The 26,431-nt window shown below is 44.9% G+C and overlaps 1 protein-coding gene across 7 annotated transcripts in view; it reads right to left on the bottom strand.

The window, feature by feature from the left end:
- Positions 1-26,431, bottom strand: part of LOC141265383 (triple functional domain protein-like) — a 1,868,493-nt gene that overhangs the window by 77,827 nt on the left and 1,764,235 nt on the right. For 5 of the 7 annotated variants that reach the window (XM_073678400.1, XM_073678401.1, XM_073678399.1 and 2 more), the window contains 3 exons: positions 24,359-24,536; positions 3,199-3,402; positions 2,530-2,744 (listed from right to left, as the gene is read on the bottom strand). In XM_073678400.1, coding sequence (XP_073534501.1) covers positions 2,530-2,744; positions 3,199-3,402; positions 24,359-24,536 — 597 coding nt within the window. Of the gene's footprint in view, positions 1-2,529; positions 2,749-3,198; positions 3,403-24,358; positions 24,537-26,431 lie in introns of those variants that run through there. The other 2 variants (XM_073678403.1, XM_073678404.1) reach the window with 2 other exon arrangements.

A 26,431-nucleotide genomic window follows, 5' to 3' on the forward strand; every position in this document is an offset into this window, starting at 1 on the left:
TCAAACAAAATTTGACAGGTGCATAAGTATGGGCACCCCACCAGAAAAGTGACATTAATATTTTGTAGATCCTTCTTTTGCAAAAATAACAGCCTCTAGTCGCTTCCTGTAGCTTTTAATGAGTTCCTGGATCCTGGATGAAGGTATTTTTGACCATTCCTCTTTACAAAATAATTCCAGTTCAGTAAAGTTTGATGGTCGCCGAGCATGGACAGCCCTCTTCAAATGATCCCACAGATGTTCAATGATATTCAGGTCTGGGGACTGGGATGGCCATTCCAGAACATTGTAATTGTTCCTCTGCATGAATGCCTGAGGAGATTTGGAGCGGTGTTTTGGATCATTGTCTTGCTGAAATATCCATCCCCTGCATAACTTCAACTTTATCACTGATTCGTGAACATTATTGTCAAGAATTTGCTGATACTGAGTGGAATCCATGCGTCCCTCAACTTTAACAAGATTCCCGGTGCCGGCATTGGCCACACAGCCCCAAAGCATGATGGAACCTCCACCAAATTTTACTGTGGGTAGCAAGTGTTTTTCTTGGAATGCTGTGTTTTTTTGCCGCCATGCATAACGCCTTTTTGTATGACTAAACAACTCAATCTTGGTTTCATCAGTCCACAGGACCTTCTTCCAGAAATAAATTGGCTTCTCCAAATGTGCTTTTGCATACCTCAGCCGACTCTGTTTGTGGCGTGCTTGCAGAAACGGCTTCTTTTGCATCACTCTCCCATACAGCTTCTCCTTGTGCAAAGTGCGTTGTATAGTTGACCGATGCACAGTGACACCATCTGCAGCAAGTTGATGCTGCAGCTCTCTGGAGGTGGTCTGAGGATTGTCCTTGACTGATCTCACCATTCTTCTTCTCTGCCTTTCTGATGTTTTTCTTGGCCTGCCACTTCTGGCCTTAACAAGAACTGTCCCTGTGTTCTTCCATTTCCTTACTATGTTCCTCACAGTGGAAACTGACAAGTGAAATCTCTGAGACAGCTTTTTGTATCCTTCCCCTGAACAACTATGTTGAATAATCATTGTTTTCAGATCATTTGACAGTTGTTTTGAGGAGCCCATGACGCCACTCTTCAGAGGAGATTCAAACAGGAGAACAACTTGCATGTGGCCACTTTAAGTAGCTTTTCTCATGATTGCATACACCTGGCTATGAAGTTCAAAGCTCAATGAGGTTACAAAACCAAAAAAAGTGCTTTAGTACGTCAGTAAAAAGTAGGTAGGAGTATTTAAAACAAGAAAATGATAGGGGTGCCCATACTTATGCACCTGTCAAATTTTGTTTGAATGCAGATTGCACATTTTCTGTTAGTACAATAAACCTCATTTCAAGGCAGAAACATTACTGTGTCCAACAGTTATTACATATATCAAACTGAAATAGCTGTTGCAAAAGAACCAATTTTTAAAAAACATTAATCTTAAGATTAATAGGGGTGCCCAAACTTTTTCATTTAACTGTACATTTATTTTTTATTTTATTCTTTACAGATTTTTTAATGGTACCTGGGTGTGGATGAGACTCTCCTCTCCTTTACACCCGGGTACCATCCGCACATTAGAATGCGCCAATTACGCAAGTACAGATGCAGTCTTTCGGAATTGGCGCATTCTAATGCAAGTCAATGGCGGCGAAAACGCAGAATTTCCGCAAAATAATTGGTAGTGCTGCGTTTTTTTCCGCAATGATAATCCGCAGCGGAAATTTCCGCAGCATGTGCACAGCACATGCGGATTATCATTGGGGAACATTGCTGCCCTTCTACCATGCATTTTTAATGCATTTCCGCAGCTGCAAAAACGCTGCAGAAACGCATTAAAAACGCATCGTGGGCACACAGCCTTAATGCTATCTATGCCTTTAGTGCTATTCCTTGCACATAATCCAAGTGGGAACTTATGGGTTACTTCGTACTTTAATGCACTTTTGGCACCTTACTAAATGTGCAGGATATGTTATTTCCCTATCATTGTCCTGATCTTTTAAATTCATTTTCATAATGTTATGTAATTTTTTCTATAAAATTGTATCTCTTTTCTATATAAGGTATATTCCTCTTTTTTTCCAGTTTATAAAATATATCTAGTATAATTTTATATCTAGTATAATTTCAATTAAGGCAAATTGCAGAGAGCACATTAGTAAATAAAGCTGCACTCTGGGATATGTAGTACAATTATCCAAAATTACAATATTAATCAAAATGAATAAACTATTACAAGAATGACCAAGCATATAAAATACAGTAACAAAAATGAATTGTGTGTAATTAGATTGAAGAAGCAAAAGAGATTAAAAAAAAATAGTAATTGAAACTGGTATTAAGGGGAACAAGAGAATGAACAAGGGTAAGTCTATCACAGGTTGGTGCAGGAAAAAATATTATGATAAAGGAAGATAAAAAGAGTTGATTATTTCAAGAAAATCACTGCAGAGCCAGAGGTTAGTAAGGTGTAACCCAGTAGCATAGATTTTCAGAGAGCTTAAAAAAAGGGATGGAGCTCAGCTCTTACCCCATTAGTCTGAGCAGTGTGAATTTTCTGCTCACTCTTGGAGGAGCAGGTGCTGAAGCGATCTGAGTCCTTGATTTCTATGTGATGTCTTGGACCCTTGCGTTGCAGGAAACCAATGTCCCTGGGAAAAGCAGAAGAACCTGGAATGCTAGCAGGATTTACTTGTACTGTATTCCAAAAAGAGCCTTTATGAAGAGGGCTCCTGGGTATAGAAGCTTCCTTGCCAAAAGACAATGGAAAATTAGATGAAACATGAGCATTGAGAGATGTTTTAGCACTGATAATTGACTTCTACAATTTATGGCAACCGCCTCCTGGGTTTTAAATCAATCACATTTGCTAAACCACCATTCAACTGCTAGGATGGCATAGTGTGCTGTGCAGCACAGCCTAAACATATCATAGCAAATTGCTATTGATTTGCACTGTGGTTATTGACTGCTCAGTTTTGTCAGGTGAAACACACATTTAAACATGTCTCACCTGAAAAAAGCAGATGATGATAACTGCATGGCAAATTGTGAATGAATGCAGTTTTTCTCTGCAGTAACTGCCTGTGCAGCAAACAACCTCTACATGTAAGCTCAGACGTACTTAGTTTATTAAATTCGCTTGCACCACCAAAAAAATATATATCAGTTAAAACAAAGACCATAGAAATAGACATACCTGATGATTTGTCTGTCTCTGACATAGTAGAAGTGGAAACCAGAAGTGGAGAAAAATGTCTGACTGGCTGGGGTATTCGAGATGGTCTCATTTTGCTACAGATACCAAGCCCCATTGGATTTGTAGGACAATTGGAATTGTTCCCACCATTAAGATTATTTACATCAGTATGGATCCTGCGGTATTCAGCTGGAGATGCCAAGGCTTAATGAAAGAAAAATAAATTACTACTGTATACAATAAAATACATTGGAAAACAGTTTTAGCGAAAATTGGACAGTTTATGGTAGTAAGATCTAGATATATAAATATGTGATGATAGGGTTACTAACATCCCAGTGACTACTCACCTTGCGTTGGTCCATAATAACATTGCTATAACAGGAAATCAAACATAGTCATCTTATTTTGCTGAGCATGTTAGCTTTCTATAAATGTCCTGCACTGATTACAGAAAAAAGTGCAAGCCAACGGTAATTAGAACTGTGAGGTCATACATGCTGCCATACAATCCTTCCTGTAGTTTGCCAAAAAGCTCAATGTAAATTAAAGGGAACCTGTCACATTTTACATGAATATATAATAACAATAACACCCGTGCATAGTCACTCATCAAGAACCATGACTAAAAAAGCTGCAAGTGGGGAAAGTACACCCCTGTAAGTGTCACGAGTGTGTCAGGGTTCACATACAGTGTCCGGCTGTAGAAGGTCGCTTGCGTTTGGCCTTACAAACATCTTCCTGATCCTTTTATGATTCCTGTCTTTAGGACCCTAAGGTATCCTCACCTTTCTGCTGTTAATCAGCACTTGCTGTGTCCTTAAATACACTCAATTGCTCAAAGAGTGGCTGGTGATAGCGTGTTATACCTATTCAGGCTTTTGATTCTAGTAGTTAGCTAGAATTACCTTGGAGTTCCTTCATGGATTGTTGTCGTGCTTTCTCCAGTGTCATCTTGGAGCCAAGTGTATTCCCCTGTTTGTTTCCCCTGTGTGTACTTTAGTTGGTAGTGGGGCTGACTCGGTGCTCACCCCTCCCACACCCTACCTAGGGCCTAGCCTTGGGGTCAGCTAGGGCCAGGATTCCTGCTCGGCGAAAGGCGCAGAACCTATTTAGGGACTATAGGGGAGTTAAGGTTTGTTGTTTAGGGGTCTTCCACGCTCCCCTCCCACCCCTCCTTTTCCCATCGTTATGCGGTGGGTTCTCTCCTTACCTAGCGTGACATTAGCACCAGCCAGTTAATAAGAAAAGAAAAAAAAACAAAACTGACTTTCGGGTTTATTTTTGTTGTTTTTTTATTCTTTGTTATGGATCCTGTATCGGTGCTGGCGGAGCAGCTTCAGAGTTTGTCACTGGAGGTGGGTGACCATCGATCAGCTGTTCAGCAGTGGCCGCAGATTCCTAATGTTTGGTACTCTGCGGGTAGGCTGGTCCAGCTTAAGCCCAAAATTACCCTCCCATACAGGTTTTCAGGAGGTAGAGACATATTTTTTGTGTTTAATGAAGCTTGTAAGTTATACTTTAAGCTTCGACCCTACTCTTCTGGAGATGAGGAGCAGCGAGTGGGGATTGTGATCTCACTGTTCCAAGGAGATCCCCAATTCTGGGCTTTTTCTTGCCTCTGATCGATTGAAGGAATTCTCAGGGCTCTGGCCCTCATCTATTGTGAACCTGACCGAATCTCCTTGGTTGAATCCAGGCTGCGTTGCCTTCAGCAGGGGGATCGGTCTGCGGAGACTTAGTTCCGAATTTTGTAGATAGGCAACCGACATCAAGTGGAATGACTGACTCTTGTAAGCTAATTTTGTCAGGATCTTTTAGAAAGGTTAAAGAATGGCTTGGCAGTTTACAAAACCCCTGGGTCCTTGGAGGCTGCCATGTCATTGGCTATACGCGTAGACGCCTTTGGGATAGGAGGGTGAGACCACCTTCTCCAGAGCCCCTTTTTCAGGGCAACACCCCAGTGCCGGGGTGGGGGGGGCAGTCTGGGGGTGAACCTGTACTCATGGATTTGGAGGAGCCCATGCAGTTAGAGGGAGCTACTGTGTTGCATATTTCCCCTGAAATCCGCAAGAGAAAGGGGGGGGGCGGCAGTGTTTTTTTGTGGTAAAAAAGGGGCATTTTATAGGGGTCTGTACCTGGGTTCCTAAGCACTAAGGTACATCTGGAACTCGATTGACCTTTGGTAGTGTGGGGTTGGATAATCAGGGGGTGTGTTTGTCGTCTACATGCTGCTCTCGGTTTGCTCTGACGGCAGAGGTGGTGCTAGAAAGCAGGATTGAGAGAATTTCTGTGTTTTAGGACAGTTGAGCTAGCGTCAGCATGGTTGATGCTGGGTTTGTGAGAACTTATGGGCTTACTTGCAGTACGTTAACTAAGCCCATCTCCATTATGCCATCGACTCGTCGCCACTTGCTCAGAGATGTCTGACACAGATTGTACATGATATAAGACTGAGGGTGGTGTCCCTGCATTATGAAGTAATTCCTTGTTATGTCCTGGAGGGTCTTCCCACTCCTGTTGTACTGGGTCGATCCTGGTTGGTGAAACATAATCCGATAGTGGATTGGCAATCCAGGGAAATTGTGGAGTAGGGAGATTACTGTCATGAAAAACTGCTTAAGTACTTCTCCTCCTCCTTCTCCAGAGATATTCCCTGCATTTCTGTCTGGTTTTGAGGACGTATTTTCTGAGAAGGTGTGTCAGTATTTGCTACCTCATCATGAATATGACTGTCCTAATAACATGATTCCCGGAGCTAAACTATCCAAGTCCAGACTGTATAACCTTTCTGGTCCTGAGAGACAAGACATGAAGGATTTCATTGCTGAGAGTTGTCTGGAGAAGGGACATATCAGACCCTCCTCTTCGCCCGTGGCGGCAGGGTTCTTCTTCGTTAAGAAGAAAGATGGGAGTCTCCGTCCCGGTTTAGATTTCCAGGAATTGAATCAAATTACCTTCCGAGATCTGTATCCTCTTCCTCTGATTCCGGATTTATTCAACCAGATTTTTGGAGCTAAAGTGTTCTCCAAGTTGGATTTAAGGGCAGCCTGCAATCTGGTTATAACAGAGAGGGGGATGAATGGAAAACTGCTTTCAATACCCCCGAGTGGCATTTTGAGAGTATGGTTATGCCTTTTGGTCTTACCAATGCACCTGCGGTTTTCCAGCATTTCGTAAACAACATTTTCCAGGACGTCCCTCCTGACAGCACCATCAGGCGGTCGTCCTTCATATCCGTGATAGGGACAGGAAACACACAAGAGGTTAAAAGGCCCCTCCCTCCACCCCAACTCCAGTGTTTTTCCTGTCCCTATCAGGGACGGACACAGAAGAGGATTACGTTACCGGGAGCAGGAGTTCCTGAAGCCGGGCGCAGGAGGATCGGGCCGGGGTCCTCGTACTCCTCCCCTCCTTCCTGCCAGGGTCCGGAGGCTGAGACCCCGCTGAAACCAGGGATCCCTCAGCCTTTGTCCGGTAGGGGGATCTGGGTTCAGGCGGCTGCAGCCCTGCGCACAGTTCCAGCGTGCGCCGCAAGATGGCGGAGACAGCACTTTCGGTTATAGAGGGAGCAATACACGAATCTCTAGTGGCCGGCGTGGGTTCCACAGTGAAACGCACTTCTGGAAATTTTGAAAAAAATGGCGCCAAACTGAAAATTAAAGGGAAAACGCCTTTAGATCTGACGATGCAGATGGAAGACAGATGAGAAAAGCTATTTAAGGGGGGATGGGACTAAGGTTATCAGTCAACCAGCTCACCAGTAATGGCAGATCAAACTACTGGTCGTTCTGACACTCTGACTGTACCTCCAGTCCAAGAAAAGGAGATTGTAGCATCGGCGTCAGTCCTGTTCGCCAGTCTGATCTTCTGCTCAGTCCACTAGCCTGACTTCTCTTCTGCCCGACAGTCTGTCTACAGTTCAGTCCTCCAGTCTGTCTATGGGCTCTGCCCGCCTGCTTACCTGGAAGCACCAGCCTGTAACTTGCCGTGCCTGCCAGCCTGCTTACCTGGAAGCACCTGCCTATTACCTGCCGTGCCTGCCTGCCCGCTTACCTGGAAGCACCCGCCTGTTACCTGCCATGCTTGCCAGCCCGCTTACCTGGAAGCACCTGCCTGTTACGTGCCGTGCCTGCCAGCCCGCTTGCCTGGAAGCACCTGCCTGTTACCTGCCGTGCCTGCCTGCCCGCTTACCTGGAAGCACCAGCCAGCTACCTGTTGTGCCGCCAGCTAATCTACCTGGACCACTCGCCTGACTATCTGCCTAATCAGCCTGCTTGTCTACCCGGACCACCCGTCAGCCGAAGCTCATCCACTGTGCTGGTCAATTCCTGCCTTCTGACCCGTGGGAGTCACCTGCTCTCATACAAGGTCTGTCCCAGAGTGGCACCTGGTCCCTCTGCTCGGTTCCTCCCTGGTTCACGGAGTCGACTGAGTCGCCATGCGACCTTGGTCGGACCGAGTTGATAATCAGTCACGCCCCTCTGGCCCCTCCTTGCACCGCAGCACAGAGGTTCCACCACCCGGATCCGTAACAGTTTGCACAGGCCATGGAACCCGGTGGACCCCAGGCTCCTTCGCTTGCTGACCTGTACCAGGAGGTTTCTCGTCAGAGATCCCAACAGGAAACCATCCTGACTACCTGCGGTCTGTCAACTCCCGCCTGGACACGTTGTCCGTCCCACCTGTGTCCGCCTCGAGCCGAGCGGCACCCGCTCCAGATGCGCCCCAGCCTACTGGTGCCATGGCATCCAGCTCTGGACCCCGGCTCTCAGCACCTCCTCGTTTTGGGGGTGACCCCATCTTATGTCGGGGTTTTCTGAACCAGTGCACACTGCACTTTGAACTCCTGGCACATCAGTTTCCCTCCGACCGGGCCTCACCGGGGAAGCATTGGCATGGCAAAACCCTTTATGGGAGAGAGGGGATCCCCTGGTGTCCGATCTTCCGGCTTTCCTCACTGCCTTCCGAAAGGTCTTCGATGAGCCCGGATGAATGACTTCTACTGCCTCCTCATTACTCCGTATCCGCCAAGGGAATCTCACCGTGGGCCAGTATGCCATACAGTTCCGTACCCTCGCATCTGAGCTTGCCTGGAACAACAAGGCCCTGGTGTCCACCTTCTGGGAGGTCTTTCCGGACGGATCAAGGACGAGCTAGCCGGCCGGGACATTTCTACCACCCTGGATGACCTGGTGTCACTAGCTACCCGGATTGACATCCATTTCCTGGAACGAGCCAAGGAGACTACCCGGAAGAGAAGTTTTCCTTGTCTTGCTCCTGTTTTCCAGAAACCTGCCTCCCAACCAGCAACTCCCCAGGCACGCTTGCCAGAACCCATGCAGATCAACCAGACCAAGATGGTCGAGTCTCGCCAAGAAACACGCCGAGCCGAGGAGAGCTGTTTCTACTGTGGTAGTAAGGAGCATCTGATCCGTTCCTGTCCGGTGAAGCCAGGAAACTCCAGTGTCTAGGACCGCTCGGAGAGGTCGTCCTAGGCAAGAGTAAATCCTCTCCATCCTTGACTCTATCCGTTTCTATTTTCTTGTGGAGAGACCCACTTCTTTGAAACTGCCCACCTGGATTCCGGAGCCGCTGGGAATCTCATTTCTCAGTCCCTTGTGGAGAAGTATCAGATTCCCACCAAACGTCTGGCTGAACCATTGGCAGTCGCTTCCATGGATGGAAGACTCCTTCCGGTGACCATCTTGCTCGTCACAGAGCCTGTAACCCTTCCGGTGGGAATGCTGCACTCGGAGAGGATCTCCTTCCATGTGCTATCCGGACTCTCTCACTCCCATTTGCTAGGTCTACCCTGGCTACAGAAACATGAACCCGTTCTGAATTGGCGATCCGGTGAGATTCTCCGTTGGGGGCAGGATTGCCATGAGACCTGCCTGATTCCGGTTCGCCCGGATCGACCTCCGTCTACTCCGGCTAATCTACTCGGTCTGCCGGCACCCTACTGGCCCTAAGCGGACGTCTTCGACAAGAAGGAAGCCAAAACACTACCACCTCATAGGCCGTATGATTGCCCAATCGACCTGGTACCTGGCGCTTCACCTCCCCGCGGGCGTATCTACCCCTTGTCGTTGGCTGAAACTTGGGCCATGTCTGAGTACATCGAGGAGAATCTTGCTAGGGGATTCATTCAGAAATCTAATTCCCTGGCTGGAGCAGGATTCTTCTTCTTTAAAAAGAAAGATGGCTCGCTACGGCCGTGTATCGATTAGAGGGGGCTTAACCAAATTACCATCAAGAATAAGTACCCCCAGCCTCTCATCTCGGAGCTGTTCGACCGCCTTAAAGGCGCGAGGGTCTTCACCAAGCTCGATCTACATGGGGCGTACAATTTGGTCCGGATCCGCCAGGGAGACGAGTGGAAGACTGCATTCAATACCCGGGACGGTCACTATGAATACCGCTTGATGCCCTTTGGTCTCTGTAATGCCCCAGCCGTCTTCCAGGAGCTAGTTAACGACATTTTCCGTGACCTCTTGTATTCTTGCGTAGTGGTGTACCCAGACGATATCCTGGTCTTCTCTCCGGATCTGCCCTCACACCGGAGGAATGTTCGTCAGGTTCTGCTTAGGCTCCGGCAGAATCGTATCTACACTAAATTTGAAAAATGTCTCAGAGCAGACTTCCCTTCCGTTCCTGGGACATATTATCTCCGAGACTGGTCTTCGGTGGATCCCGAGAAGGTTTCTGCCATCTTAAAATGGCCCTGACCAGAGGGGTTGAGGGCGATTCAGCGATTCCTGGGCTTCGCAAATTATTACCGCCTCTTCATTCCTCATTTTTCCTCCCGGACCGCTCCCATCTCCGCGCTCACCCATAAGGGAGCAAATCCCAAGGAATGGACTTCTGAAGCGGAGGAGGTCTTCGTCTCCCTAAAACAAGCTTTCTCCTCGCCCCTGTGCTGCACCGCCAGGATTGCAACAAGCAATTCTTCCTGGAGGTTGATGCTTCCTCCTAAGGGAGCTGGAGCGGTGCTCACCCAGGAATCCCCGTCCGGGAGAATGGTAATCTGCGGCTTTTTCTCCAAGCTCTTCTCCTCGTCTGAGCGCAACTACTCCATAGGAGATCATGAGCAGCTTGCCATCAAATTGGCGCTGGAGGAGTGGCGCTACCTGCTGGAAGGGGCTCTGCACCCGGTGATCATCTACACAGATCACAAAAACCTGGCCTATCTATAAAACGCCCAGAGACTCAATCCACGTCAGGCCCGGTGGTCTCTGTTCTTTGCCCGATTCTGCTTTTCTCTACATTACCGCCCTGCTGACAAGAACGTTAAAGCCGACGCTTTATCCTGCTCATTCCTGTCCTCCGACCAAGAGGAGGAGCCTCTGCATATCATCGACCCCTCCAGAGTAACGACCGTGGCCCCGCTTGACCTGTCTCGTCTTCCACCCAGTAAGACTTTTGTAGCGGTTCCGGATCGTAAGAAGGTTCTTTTCTGAGGTCATTTGGCCATGCTGGCCAGAGGAAGACCTTCCTCCTCATTATTGGTGGCCTTCGCTACGCAAGGATGTTGCGGATTTCGTCTCAGCTTGTGCCCGTAACAAAGTTCCGAGTTTCTACCTGTACCTTCCGCCCCGTGGCAACACATTACTATGGACTTTATTATGGATCTCCCTTTTTCTGCCGGTTGTACCGTCATTTGGGTGGTCACTGACCGCTTTTCTAAAATGGCCCACTTCATCCCTCTGCCTGGTCTCCCATCCACATCTGTGCTGGCTAAGGACTTCATCCTTCACATCTTTCGTCTCCATGGCCTACCCCTCCACATTGTGTCTGATAGCGAGGTGCTGTTCACTTCGCGCTTCTGGAGAGCTACGTGTAAGCTGTTGGATGTCACCCTGGATTTCTCCTCTGCTTATCATCCTCAGTCAAATGGAACGTATCAACCAGGTCCTTACCAGCTTTCTCCGGCATTTCGTCAATGCTCACCATAATGATTGGGTTGAGCTCCTACCTTGGTCCGAGTTCTCCTATAACAACCATGGGAGTGAGTCTTCTTCCAAATCCCCGTTCTTTGTGGCCTACGGTCAACACCCCTGGATCCCGTTTCCCATATCCGCTTCAGTGGACAATCCTGCCGTGGAGTCTCTGGTCAGCGAATTTTCTTACTATTTGGTAAAACACTAGATCCGCACTTCTTCAGTCCTCTGGACTGATGAAGAGACATGCCAATAAGAGACGTCTGGATCCGCCTCTTTATAATCCGGGAGACCGGGTCTGGCTCTCCTCCAAACATGTACGGCTCAAAAATCAATCGTATAAGTTGGGTCCATGGTTCATTGGTCCGTTTGAGGTTCTCAAGCAAATCAATCCCGTGGCTTACAAGCTAAAACTCCCGGCCACCTTACGGATTCCCAACTCCTTCCACGTATCTCTCATCAAATCAGTTGATTTTAATTCTTTTTCTGACGATTCAGGTACCACTCCAGCTCCAGTTTCCGCTGAGGACATCTATGAGGTAGAGAACATTTAGGCCACCAAAAGGGTAAGAGGAAAAACCTTTTTTCTGGTGGACTGGAAGGGTTTGGCCCGGAGGAGAGGTCTTGGGAACCCAGGGAGAACATCCATGCCCCTGTTCTTCTTAAAAAAATTCTTGCTGGCCTGAAAAAGAGGGGGCATAAAGGGGGGGTACTATAGCATCAGCGCCGACTGAGCCACTGTGCTATCTTGGTCAGACCGTGTTGATACTTAGTCACACCCCTATGGCCCCTCCTTGCACCGCAGCACAGAGGTTCCACCACCCGGATCCGTAACAGAAACACCTAAAAAAGACACGATGACATCAGCTCCTAAGAAAAGGAGATGCGCCAACTGTAACAAGAAACTACCGGACACATACGGGAAACAGTTATGCTCTACCTGTATTGCAAAAGTTGTCAAAGAACATTCCTCTTTCATGTCAGACTTGAGAGCCATAGTAAGAGAGGAAGTGCAGAGTTCTGTCACAGACTTAGTCGCTCCTCAGGGTGCATCCCGTTACAAGAGACCACGTTAGGAGCTGGAGTCCAGTTCTGGGGAAGAAGAATTGTCGGATTTTTCTGCCCCCGATCAGGACAGGGAAGACTCTATCACTAGCCCACCAGAAGTGAAGAAAAAATATCTCTTCTCCTGGGAAGATACCGATACACTGTTAACTGCAGTAAAAAACACTATGCAGATAGAAGACACTTACCAACCATCGTCAGAGCAGGATGAGATGTTTGGGGGGTTGAGAACCCACAGAAATAAGTTTTTTCCCATGAATAATCACATTAAGGCAATGATCCTGGAAGAGTGGGAGGACGCAGAGAAGAAGCTAGTAATTCCCAGAAGCTTGAGAACTCGCCTACCATTTGAACCGGAATATGTAAGATTATGGGACGAAACCCCAAAAATTTATATACCGATTGCCAGGGTAGCGAAAAAAACATCCATCCCGTTTCAGGATTCATCATCTCTAAAGGATGCAATGGATAGGAAGGCAGACAATCTCTTTAAAAAGACCTGGGAAACATCTGCGGCGATAATAAAAGCCAATATCGCATCCACTTCAGTGGCAAGATCCATGAGCATATGGCTGGAACAACTGGAAGACCACCTGAGGAGGAAGACATCCAGAGAGGAGATCCTCGACTCAATTCCGCTACTTAAGATGGCAACAGGGTTTGTCGCCAACGCTTCGGCAGAATCAATAAGATTTGCTGCTTGGAATGGGGCCCTTTCTTCTGCATCCGGAAGAGCAATATGGCTAAAAACCTGGTCAGGAGACAGTTATTCTAAAAGTAAATTGTGTGCCATTCCCTTTTCAGGCCTCCGGGTGTTTGGTCCAGTATTGGATGAAATACTGGAGAAAGCCTCAGATGAAAAAAAGGGATTTCTGGAGGAGAAACCTAAGAAGGTGTCCTCCTTTCAGAAATCTCATTACCAGCAAAAGCCAGAATATTCCGGAAAAGGGAAGTCAGGTAGATGGAGCTACCAGAAGGTAGGTATCTCGGGGAATCCCCTTCCCACTACAAGTGCTAACACACATAGAAGATGACGCCAGGAAAGTAGGAGGAAGACTCCAACATTTCCACGGAACATGGATGAAAATTACCAAACAGCCCACAGATTCTCCAATCTATCACACAGGGCTACAAGTTAGAATTCGGACAGATCCCGCATGGAAGGTTTCACCTGACAACAACTCAATCCGCCCAGGTCTCCAAAAGACTGCTAACAGACGTGAGAAAACTAATAAACTCAGGAGCAGTGATACCAGTACCAGAAGCAGAACAGTTCCTAGGCTTTTACTCGGGTGTTTTTTCAATAAAAAAAACCCGGGGTCGATTATCGCACCATAATAAATCTGAAGTCTCTAAACAAATCAGTCGTTTACAAAAAATTCAAAATGGAATCAATCAGGTCGACAGTTCCCTTAATCGGACACAACATGGTGATGTGTACAATAGATCTCAAAGAGGCCTATTATCATGTCCCAATTCACCGTCACAGTCAAAAGTTTCTACGGTTTGCACTAAAAGAAGGAGACACCATTCTACATTACCAGTTCACTTGTCTTCCGTTTGGCCTACCTTCAGCTCCACGTATCTTTACCAAACTGATGGCCGAAGTTATGGCGTTCCTCAGGGAATAAGAAATATTAATCATTCAATATCTAGAAGACTTTCTGGTAGTGGCAGACTCTCCACAGCAGCTAAAAACCAACCTAACATCAACCATCCTGAACCTAAGGAATTTAGGATGGATTATAAACTGGGAAAAATCACATATTGTTCCAGAAAGAACAAAGATTTTTTTGGGAATCCTCCTAGACTCAGAACAACAAATGTAATTTCTGACGGCCTTTCAATATCTGCAGTGCATCTAAAAGGTTCCCACAATACAGTAGCAGACTTCCTCAGTCGAGAAACTGTTTGACAGTTAGAATGGGAGTTGAACTGGGATGTGTTTCGCCAATGGGATCTCTTCGCCACATGGAAAAACGCAAAGGCAGAAAAATTCTTCTTCCTCAATCCAGAAGACAGAGCAGCAGGGATAGATGCTTTATCTCAAAGATGGAACATGAATCTAGCATATGCATTCCCTCCTTTACCCTTGATACTGTGGGTACTAAAGAAGATTCAGGAAGACCGAGCCAGGGTGATAATAATCCTACCTTTCTGGCCAAAAAGAAGTTGGTTCCCCTTACTGAAGAAAATGTCCCTGGAGGATCCAATAATCCTTCTGGAGAGGCAGGACTTGCTGTTTCAGGGCCCGATATTCTGCCCCGATGTGAAGTTTCTCCAGCTTTCGGCATGGACCCTGAAAGGCAGATCCTGAGATCTAGGGGCCTATCAGACGCAGTAATCTCAACCATGCAAAATAGTAGGAAACCTGTAACATCGGGTATCTTTCCAAAAATCTGGTAGAGTTTCTGTTCACAGTATCAACCAGCATCTGGGAGTTCCGTTCCAGACTTCCCTAAAATACTAGATTTCTTGCAGCCAAGGTTTGAAAAGGGTCTAAGACCCAGCACATTAAAAGTACAGATTGCTGCATTGAGATCTTTCATGGATTATCCTCTAGCTCACCATCCATGGGTAGAAAGATTCATTAAGGCTACAACAAGGTTAAGACCAACAATTAAATCCCACATCCCACCATGGGACTTATACATGGTCCTAAAGAGCCTATGCAACAAGCCCTTTGAGCCTCTCATAGAATTGAACATAAAATTCCTCTCACTTAAGACAGTGTTCCTAGTCACAATAACCACAGCGAGAAGGATAGGGGAGATTCAAGCATTCTCAATCAGAGACCCATACCTGAAATGCCTAGATGATTGTATTATCCTCAGTTAGACCCATCTTTTTTACCAAAAGTAGTTACCCCTTTCCATATGAATCAGGAGGTGGTCCTACTCTCTTTTTGCCAGGACTATAAGAATGATCAGGAATTAGCCTTTCACTCACTTGATGTCAGGAGAGTAGTTCTACAATACTTAGAGGTCACGAAGGACTGGCGCATAGATTCCAACCTATTCATACAGTTTGGGGGAAAAAATAAGGGGAAAAAAGCAACAAAATCTACATTAGCAAGATGGGTCAGATCAGTAATTAGTGTAGCTTATTTAGCTGATGGGAAGTCCCCTCCAGAAAATATTAGAGCCCATTCTACCAGGGCTATGTCCGCATCATGGGCAGAAAGAGCAGGTGCATCTGTGGACCAAATCTACAAAGCATCAACTTGGACAAATCTGAACACCTTCTGTAAACATTATAAAATGGACATTCTATCAGGCCAAAAGATGGCTTTCGGAAGGAAGGTTCTCCAGACAGTGGTCCCACCCTAAAATGTATACTCTGGTATTCTCCTGATGGTGCTGTCAGGAGGGACGTCCTGAAAAGTAGGCATTAGACCTACCGGTAATAGAGTTTCCAGGAGTCCCTGTCTGACACCATCGGGTTTTTCGGATGGATCCAGAGAAGATCCGTGCTATACTTGATTGGGATCATCCTGAGAACTTGCAGGCATTGCAGTGCTTTCTGTAGTTTACTAATTTTTACCGGAAATGTATCCAAAATTATTCGGTAATAGTGTCATCCAGCAGGCTCTTTCCTCTTTAAAGATATGTTTTGCCACAGCACCTATACTCAGTCAACCTGATGTTTCTCAACCTTTCGTGGTTGAAGTTGATGCGTCGGAGGTGGGGGTTGGGGTTGTGTTGTCTCAGGGTCAATCCCCTGGTAAATGGCGTCCATGCGCTTTCTTTTCCAAGAAGCCATCTTCAGCCGAGAGAAATTATGACGTGGGTAATAGGGAGCTTTTGGCAATTAAATTGGATTTCAAGGAATGGCAACATTAGTTGGAGGGGGAAGTTCATCCTTTTTACTGTTATCATGAACCATAAGAACCTGTCATATTTCCAGTCTGCTAAGTGTCTCAACCCTAGGCAGGCTAGATGGTCTTTGTTTTTTACTAGATTCAATTTTGTTGTCACTTTACATCCAGGGGTTGAAAACATCAAGGCTGATGCGTTGTCCCAGAGCTTCCCTGGTAGTAGTAACCATGAGAAACTTGTCCCTATTTTACAGAAGGGAATGGTCATTTCAACCTTGTACCCCGACTTGGAAGGAGAGGTGTTGGAGGCTCAGGGGGCCCCTGTCTCCAGTCCTTCGGGAAGGTTGTTTGTGCCATCTAATCTGTGCCGTAAAGTAATTAGGGAATATCATAACTCTTGTGCTTGCTGGTCATCTAGGTAGTAAGGCAACTGTGGGCCTCCTTTCCCGTCATTTTTGGTGGCCGAGGTTGCGTCAGGGTGTGGTTGACCATGTGTCTGCTTGCAGTATTTGCGTGTGTTCTAAAGTATTGCATATTCATCCGCCTGGATCTCTTCTGCCACTGCCTATTCCTAGTAGACCATGGACTCACTTGTCCATTGATTTTTTTTTTTTTTACTGACCTACTGGTATCTGCAGGCAAGACTGTGGTTTTGGCGGTTTCTACAACCCCTGGCAAAAATTATGGAATCACCAGGCTTGGAGGATGTTCATTCAGTTGTTGTTGAAAAAAAGCACATCACAGACATGGCACAAAACTAAAAAGTAATTTCAAATGGCAACTTTAGGGCTTTAAGAAACACTAAAAGAAGAAAGAAGAAAAAAAGAAGAAGAAGAATCAAGAATAAAAATGTGGTAGTCAGAAAGGGTAATTTTTTTCAGACCAAGCAGAGGGAAAAAATTATGGAATCACTCAATTCTGAGGAAAAAATTATGGAATCAGCCTGTAAATTTTTATTTCCAAAACTAACACCTGCATCAAATTAGATCTGCTCGTTAGTCTGCATCTAAAAAGGAGTGATCACACCTTGGAGAGCTGTTGCACCAAGTGGACTGACATGAATCATGGCTCCAACAGGAGAGATGTCAATTGAAACAAAGGAGAGGATTATCAAACTCTTAAAAGGAGGTAAATCATCACGCAATGTTGCAAAAGATGTTGGTTGTTCACAGTCAGCTGTGTCTAAAATCTGGACCAAATACAAACAACATCGGAAGGTTGTTAAAGGCAAACATACTGGTAGACCAAGGAAGACATCAAAGCGTCAAGACCGGAAACTTAAAGCAATATGTCTCCAAAACAGGAAATGCACACCAAAACAAATGAGGAACGAATGGGAGGAAACTGGAGTCAATGTCTGTGACCGAACTGTAAGAAACCGCCTAAAGGAAATGGGATTCACATACAGAAAAGCTAAACAAAAGCCATCATTAACACCTAAACAGAAAAAAATAAGGTTACAATGGGCTAAGGAAAAGCAATAGTGGCCTGTGGATGACTAGATGAAAGTCATATTCAGTGATGAATCGCGAATCTGAATTGGGTAAGGTGATGATGCTGGAACTTCTGTTTAGTGCCGTTCCAATGAGATTTATAAAGATGACTGCATGAAGAGAACATGCAAATTTCCACAGTCATTGATGATATGGGGCTGCATGTCAGGTAAAGGCACTGGGAGATGACTGTCATTACATCTTCAATAAATGCTCAAGTTTACATTGATATTTTGGACAGTTTTCTTATCCCATCAATTGAAAGGATGTTTGGGGATGATTACATCATTTTTCAAGATGATAATGCATCCTGCCATAGAGCAACAACTGTGAAAACATTCCTTGAAAGAAGACACATAAGGTCAATGTCATGGCCTGCAAATAGTCCGGATCTCAATCCAATTGAAAATCTTTGGTGGAAGTTGAAGAAAATGGTCCATGACAAGGCTCCAACCTGCAAAGATGATTTGGCAACAGCAATCAGAGAAAGTTGGAGCCAGATTGATGAAGTGTACTGTTTGTCACTCATTAAATCCATGTCTCAGAGACTGTAAGCTGTTACTAAAGAAAGAGGTGGTGCAACAAAATACTAGTGATATATTGGAGTGTTCTTTTGTGTGTTTGTTTTTCATGATTCCACAATTTTTTCCCTCTGCTTGGTCTGAAAAAATTACCCTTACTGAGTACCACATTTTTAATCTTGATTTCTTTTAGTGTTTCTTAAAGCCCTAAAGTTGCCATTTGAAATGACTTTAGTTTTGTGCCATGTCTGTGATGTGCTTTTTTTCAACAAGATTAAACAACTGAATGAACATCCTCCGAGCCCGGTGATTCCATAATTTTTGCCAGAGGTTGTAGGTTCAGTAAGATGGTACATTTCATTGCATTACCGATACTTCCAAATACCAAGACTCTGGCTTAGGTATTCATTAATGAGATTGTGAAGCTTGACAGGATTCCTTCCAATGTGGTGTCAGATGGGAGGACCCTGTTCGTTTCTAAATTCCGGAAAGCTTTTTGTGCTCGACTGGGGATGCAGTTATCTTTTTCTTCTGCCTTCCATTCTCAGTCGAATGGACAGACTGAGCGCATAAATCAAAATTTGGAGACCTACCTCAGATGTTTTGATTTCAAGAACCAGGAGGACAGGGCATCTTTCTTACCATTGGCCGAGTTCGCTGTAAACAATCGTCACCAAGCGTCTACTGGCAGGCCAACTTTCTTTGGTGAATACGGTTTTCATCTGCAGTTGGTACGTTAAGTGGTAGAAGGTCTTCAGGAGTTCCTGAGGAGGAGCGTTTTGCTTCGTCGCTCTCTTCTGTGTGGCAAGGGGTTCAAAATAAATTGAAACTCATGGGAGACTGATACAAACGCATAGCTGACAGGAAACGCTCGCCAGGTCCGGACCTAAGTATGAATGACTTTGTGTGGTTGTCTACCAGGAATATCAAGTTGAAGGTTCCTTCCTGGAAGCTGGAACCTAGATTTATTGGTCGCTATAAAATAACCAAAGTAATTAACACAGCAGCATTTCATCTGGAGTTACCTCAGGCTCTTAGGATCCACAATGAGTTTCACAGGTCTCTGCTCAAGAAGTATGTATGTGGAACCTCTTGGGTCCTCCCCCTTGCCACCACCCCAATCATGGTTGATAGCAATTTAGAGTTCCAAATATCGAAGATTGTGGATTCTCATCTTCAGCATCCTTCCCTTCAGTACTTGGTGCACTGGAGGGGTTACGGTCCAGAGAAAAGAATGTGAATTTCAGCATCGGAGGTAAATGCCCCTAGGTTGGTTCGTCCATTACATGCCTCTCATCCAGATAAACCTGGTCCTGAGTGTTCGGATACCACTAGTAGAAGGAAGGGGGTACTGTCACGGGTGTGTCAGGGTTGACAGTCATAAGGTGTCCGGCTGTAGAAGGTCGCTACGTTTGGTCTTACAAACATCCCCCTGATACTTTTATGATTCATTTCGCTTTAGGACCCAGCGGTGATCCTCCCCTTGCTTGGGTATTATACCTTTCCCTTTAGGATCCAGAGGTACCCTCACCTTTCTGCTGTTAATCAGCACTTCCTTGCTGTATCCTTAAATACACTCAGATTGCTCAGAGTTGATAGGTGATAGCGTGTTATACCTATTCAGGCTTTTGATTCTAGCAGTTGGCTAGAATTACCTTGGAGTTCCTTCGTGGATTGTTGCCGTGCATTCTCCAGTGTTATCTTGGAGCCAAGTGTATTCCCCTGTTTGTTTCCCCTGTGTGTACTTTAGTTGGCAGTGGGGCTGACTCGGTGCTCACCCCTCCTGCTTCCTTACTAGGGTCTAGCCTTAGGGTCAGCTAGGGCAAGGTTTCCTGCTCGGCTTTGTTGTTTAGATCTGTTTAGGGGTCTCCACTCTCCCTTTCCCTAGTGGTAGGTTTCCCTCCCCTTTTCCTGTCCTTATGGGCTGGGTTCTCTCCACACCTAGCGTCACAGTAAGTGTACAAACACAGTTAAGAGTAAATAAAAACAAATTACCAGTGCGCTAACAAAGTAAAAAGTATACAACCCAGAACACATACAGTACAGACCAAAAGTTTGGACACACCTTCTTATTTAAAGATTTTTCTGTATTTTCATGACTTTGAAAATTGTACGTTCACACTGAAGGCATCAAAACTATGAATTAACACATGTGGAATTATATACTTAACAAAAAAGTGTGAAACAACTGAAAATATGTCTTATATTCTAGGTTCTTCAAAGTAGCCACCTTTTGCATTGATGACTGTTTTGCACACTCTTGGCATTCTCTTGATGAGCTTCAAGAGGTAGTCACCGGAAATGGTTTTCACTTCACAGGTGTGCCCTGTCAGGTTTAATAAGTGGGATTTCTTGCCTTATAAATGGGGTTGGGACCATCAGTTGTGTTGTGCAGAAGTCTGGTGGATACAAAGCTGATCGTCCTACTGAATAGACTGTTAGAATTTGTATTATGGCTAGAAAAAAGCAGCTAAGTAAAGAAAAACGAGTGGCCATCATTACTTTAAGAAATGAAGGTCAGTCAGTCTGAAAAATTGGGAAAACTTTGAAAGTGTCCCCAAGTGCAGTTGCAAAAACCATCAAGCTCTACAAAGAAACTGGCTCACATGAGGAACGCCCCAGGAAAGGAAGACCAAGAGTCACCTCTGCTTCTGAGGCTAAGTTTATCCAAGTCACCTGCCTCAGAAATCGCAGGTTAACAGCAGCTCAGATTAGAGGCCAGGTCAATGCCACACAGAGTTCTAGCAGCAGACACATCTCTACAACAACTGTTAAGAGGAGACTTTGTGCAGCAGGCCTTTCTGGTAAAATAGCTGTTAGGAAACCACTGCTAAGGACAGGCAACAAGCAGAAGAAACTTGTTTGGGCTAAAGAACACAAGAAATGGACATTAGACCAGTGGAAATCTGTGCTTTGGTCTGATGAGTCCAAATTTGAGATCTTTGGTTCCAACCACTGTGTCTTTGTGCGACGCAGAAAAGGTGAACGGATGGACTCTACATGCCTGGCTCCCAAAGTGAAGCATGGAGGAGGAGGTGTGATGGTGTGGGGGTGCTTTGCTGGTGACACTGTTGGGGATTTATTCAAAATTGAAGGCATACTGAACAAGCATGGCTACCACAGCATCTTGCAGCGGCATGCTATTCCATCCGGTTTGCATTTAGTTGGACCATCATTTATTTTTCAATAGGACAATGACCCCAAACACACCTCCAGGCTGTGTAAGGGCTATTTGGCCAAGAAGGAGAGTGATGGGGTGCTAAGCCAGATGTCCTGGCCTCCACAGTCACCAGACCTGAAGCCAATCGTGATAGTTTGGGGTGAGCTGGACCGCAGAGTGAAGGCAAAAGGGCCAACAAGTGCTAAGCATCTCTGGGAACTCCTTCAAGATTGTTGGAAGACCATTTCCGGTGACTACCTCTTGAAGCTCATCAAGATAATGCCAAGAGTGTGCAAAGCAGTCATCAAAGCAAAAGGTGGCTACTTTGAAGAACCTAGAATACAAGACATATTTTCAGTTGTTTCACACTTTTTTGTTAAGTATATAATTCCACATGTGTTAATTCATAGTTTTGATGCCTTCAGTGTGAATGTACAATTTTCATAGTCATGAAAATACAGAAAAATCTTTAAATGAGAAGGTATGTCCAAACTTTTGGTCTGTACTGTAGGTGCAATATGTTCAACAATCACTACACAGGTGGCCTCTGAAAGAACAGGCAACCAAAATTGCAAATATAGAGAAAAGTGTGTGGTAGTAAAATGGTTGCAAGCACACTTCAGTAATGCCGCTATGGACAGAATTTTTAACATATGTTCCAAGAACCCAATAACAGGGTTTAAAATATCATTTTTGTGTGATGTCAGACGCTGACTGCTCTTACACGTGGTCCTGCATAGCTCCACAACAGCTGCTACAGGACATTAATCTTCACTCAGTGAGTTTCTACCATAACACCTGCTTACAACATATGTTAATGATTCTGTCCATAGTGGCATTACTGAAGTGTGCTTGCAACCATTTTACTACCACTCATTTTTCTCTATATTTGCAATTTTTGTTGCCTGTTCCTTCAGTGGCCACCTGTGTAGTGACTGGTGAACATATTGCGCCTGTGTTTCTGGGTTGTATACTTTTTACTTTGTTAGCGCAGTGGTAATTTTGTTTTTATTTACTCTTAATATTTTACATGCAGCCTAATCTATGATCAGCATGGTATAGAGAAGTTGAAGCTGATAATATTGATATGAAGGATGCTTGAAAAGATTCAGTTTAACTTGTATGTCTTTTGAGTCATTTAAACCCCTGGTCTTGGTATACATAAAAGTCCATTGAGTGCTCCTACTGAATGATTTACAGTTATCTCTGCATCCACAGACATCCAGTGAAAACTGTCATCACTGAATACAACTGCCCACTGGACACACATGCATACAAACACCAGGAAATTCAATGAAGAAAATACAAGTTACACTGAAACGTTTCCCACAAAAATGTTCATCAATCTGATGAGCTCCTCCTGCTCTATAACATCCCACCTGCAGATCATATTCCATTTTCAACATAAGTTTCCTTTAAATGAGATGTCTCATGTAAGAAACCACTGTTAATTTTTAGTTCTACTGCTTCCTTAGTACCAACATATTTTGTAATCTTTACATTGTCATTGGGGGACCACTCTATATGAGCAGCTTACTTGATGATTGCCCACTATAAAGACATTTAGTGGTTGCATGTACTGCAAGAAGGTGATCCGTTACTTATCTTGGTTGTCAGGAACTGAACCCATATTGAACGGTCACTCTGGTACAAACATTTTGAAAGGGAATTATATCTACAACTAAGTATATCTACTACTCTTTAAAGAGAACCTTTCACATCATTTTATTAAATGGCATAGCTCACTAAAAATGGGCTGAAGCGATGATTAAAACATTTTGTTTTCCTTTGAGATATGGGCTCTTGAAGTTGAAGGCACCTGATATGCAAATTTTCGCTTCAAACAAGGGAGAGTTCAAGATTCTTTTCTAAGAGCGTTTACTTTTGCCCTCTATGATGCTCCTCAATCACAAGAAGGCAGAGCCATACAGGGGAAGAGGGGGGGGGGAAAACACCTGCAGAGAAGGTAGACAACAAGCATTTAGGCGGCGTGCCCACTATGCGGATTAAATGCGTTTCCGTGGTGCCATTTCCGCAGCAAAAACGAACTAAAAACGCTTGTTAAGTTGTCTGCCATGTTTCCCAATGATAATACGCATGTACTGTACACATGCTGCGGAAATTTCCGCTGAGGATTATCATTGCGGAAAAATCCGCAGCACAACCATTAATTTTGCGGAATCGTGGCAAAATTGCTGCCATTGACTTGCATTGGACCGCATAACATCCGAAAGACTACACGTACACATGCGGATATTATGCAATACAATGCGCGGATGGTACTCGGGTCTGGAGAAGAGGAGACTCTCCTCCAGACCCGGGTACCATAGTACCTGTAGTTAAAAAAGAATTAAAATAAAAAAAAAAAACATATACTCACCTCCTGATGGCCCCCTGTCTGCTCTCAGCGGCGCTGCTGGCTCTTCAGCTGCTCGTGGTGGTGTAACAGGACCTTCCATGACATCATTTAGTCATGTGACAGCTGACGTCGGCGGTCACGTGACCTGTCACATGACTAAATGACATCATGGTCCTTTATAGAGCACCGCGAGCCACCAAAGACACCGGACGCACCGAAGTGGAGACCATGGGGCCATCGGAAGGCGAGTATGTTTTTTTTTTTTTTTTTTTTAACTTTTTATTTTTCATCATTTTTATTCTTTTTTTACTATAGATGCAACATTTGCAGCATCGTAACTTGGTCACACAACATAAATCCATGCCGGTTGCATGGTCACAGAGAAGAATTTGCACATTGGGCGACCTAAGCGTCAGGAACTCTTATCTTAGCAAAGCATTGGAGAGCAAAAAAACTAAATAAAAATGAAAAAACTTTTAATTAGCTCTTCAGCCCCTGTTTAGTGATATGTATGGAGTTAAAAATTTAAAAAAATGTGAATGGTCCTCTATACATTTTACCTTATCAAAGACAACATGTGTTTACATTTTATGATTTAATCAAGAAAGATATAATGTCTATGCGCAATTAACACTCGGCAAAAGTGTAATTAGAAATCTCACAGAAAAACTTTATTATGAAAACAGGATTTTTGGAATTAACATGTCTGCAAGTCCAATATCCAAAACAATCTTAAATAACTGTATGGTTTAACCGTGCTTGTTATGAGCATGACAGGCTTTGGACTAAAACTTGTTCTCACCGTTTAAGAAGTTAAGCTGGTTATCTAGGATTTTGTTAATTTCAAGAATCCACAATTGTCTTACAGCAGGGGATGTAGAGTTTAAAATATATCTTTCCGTAGACTCTACAGATCTTGACAACAAGGCAAACTTGCATGGATCACCATCAATGCATTCTTCCATGGTAAGGCAGCTCACCTGAAACAAAACATATGTAGTAGAGGAAGTACGGCACATCGCCAATCTTGTTGTGCACAGAGAGTGCTGGAGGGTTGGGACCCTAAGTATAATATAGTTTATTTTGATCGATAAACTATGTATAGACTAAATTGATGTTTCGGTCTCACCGACCTTCATTCAGATATACACATCTAGTATAGGAAAATAGACCAGCCAAGTGTATGGCAATAGAGGGTTAAGTTGCAATGTCCATCGACAGGAGAAATATGCCTGTGCTTTGCACTGACGAGGGTCAACACTCCTCACACTGGCATGCCAGGCATGTCACTTTTCACAAGGAGAAATGTTACCCCTTAGATCCCAGTCAAAAGCCTCTCACCTGGCCAAATCAGATCTGAGGCCTGCTTGATGTATGTTGGCTGTCTCTCTCTATATTCAATTTCAGCCGCTGCACAGGACACTGTTCAAGAGCTCAGAGCAGTTCTGGGGCCTGCTTGCTGCAACGGCTCATTCTCCTTGGCGTGAGCGGTCACATGGATTTCAGCGGGGGACACCTTTGGATAGGTGAGTATAAGGATTTTTTTTATTTTATTCTTATTTTTACACCAGGATACAGCAGGAGCAGAATAGTACTCTCAGCATTGTCTCTTGCTTGTGTGATCGCAGTGCAAGCAGGGGACAATGATGAGGGCAACGTTCAGCACCCAGCGCTTGGGAAGAGCGCAAACTGTACCGCTAATTCCCAAGCGCCAATACGTGTCACACTGATGATACACCTATGACATCGGTATGTCATCAGTGTGGGACGTTTTGCGGCCCGTGCTGCGGGGAAAAAACTGACATGTCAGTGTGTTTTGTTCAGACACACGGTCCATGCAAACACACTGACATGTGCACAGAGCCATTCATTTGAATAAGTCAGTGTTAGTGTCTCCAGTACGTGTGGAAACTGTCACCACACATAGTGGACACACTGACATGTGAAAGAGCCCTAACTGTGTTTTGGTTTTTATTTTACTATACTTCCTGTGATGCTTTATTTGAGAGGAGTCTCAAACAGGATGTCATAGATGGCTGGTGCTGCACTCACTTCTATGCAGCGTCTATCGCCCCTCCTGGAACAGGACTTTATTAGAGGGCAGCGCTGCAGATACTTACAACAGTTTCTTGCATTGCCAACCTCTGAAAAAGTCCTAGATCTAAGGTGATAGAAACTGTGGGAGAGGCAATTGCAAAGACGGCAGGAATCGTCATCAGGGGGCACTGATAAAAGCAGTGAGTGACATGGTCGTAGGGAACACCACAGCTCGTTAAAGATTAATAGACATAATGCTTTCTACAGAACTTGGTATTACCAGATGGAACAATACGAGGAATTTGGAAAAATTTGGAAAGTTTTGTTTTTTAAAAAGAAAAATTAGATGAGCTGTGGAATCACACTCCCACTCCGATATGAGGGTCGCCTTAATTATGTAACTTTACACAGCTTTTACACCAGAATTCTAGTGAGAAAGCTTTGATGAATCGGTCCCAAAGTATTTACTACGTATGCCTTAAGAGAGATCCAGCAGAATCCCACCACTGCCACCATTTGTGACGAATCCACACCTCTCCACCAGCCTAACGTCACAAATACGTAAGACGGATCACGTGATACGGATCTACCCTTTGCACCAAAGTGACGTTCCACACCTCCACGGAGACGTGTAAGGTCAGATTGGTACAGTTCTACACAGACATCCCCAGTCCACACGGGTACAGGAAGGCACCAGGAGTGAGAAGAGGTCACTGACATGGCTCCACACTCGCTCACACCCTTGACAGGTTGAGAGGTCCCTTGACTAGCCCCAGTGAAGCAGAACCTTGTCGGCCTGGTCGAGCAGCCACCAGTTTCTATTAGATATAAGTCCCCG

This window comes from Phyllobates terribilis, unplaced genomic scaffold (genome assembly GCF_046119375.1).
Source record: "Phyllobates terribilis strain yellow unplaced genomic scaffold, ASM4611937v1 Scaffold_4__5_contigs__length_816908805, whole genome shotgun sequence".
NCBI lineage: Eukaryota > Metazoa > Chordata > Amphibia > Anura > Dendrobatidae > Phyllobates > Phyllobates terribilis.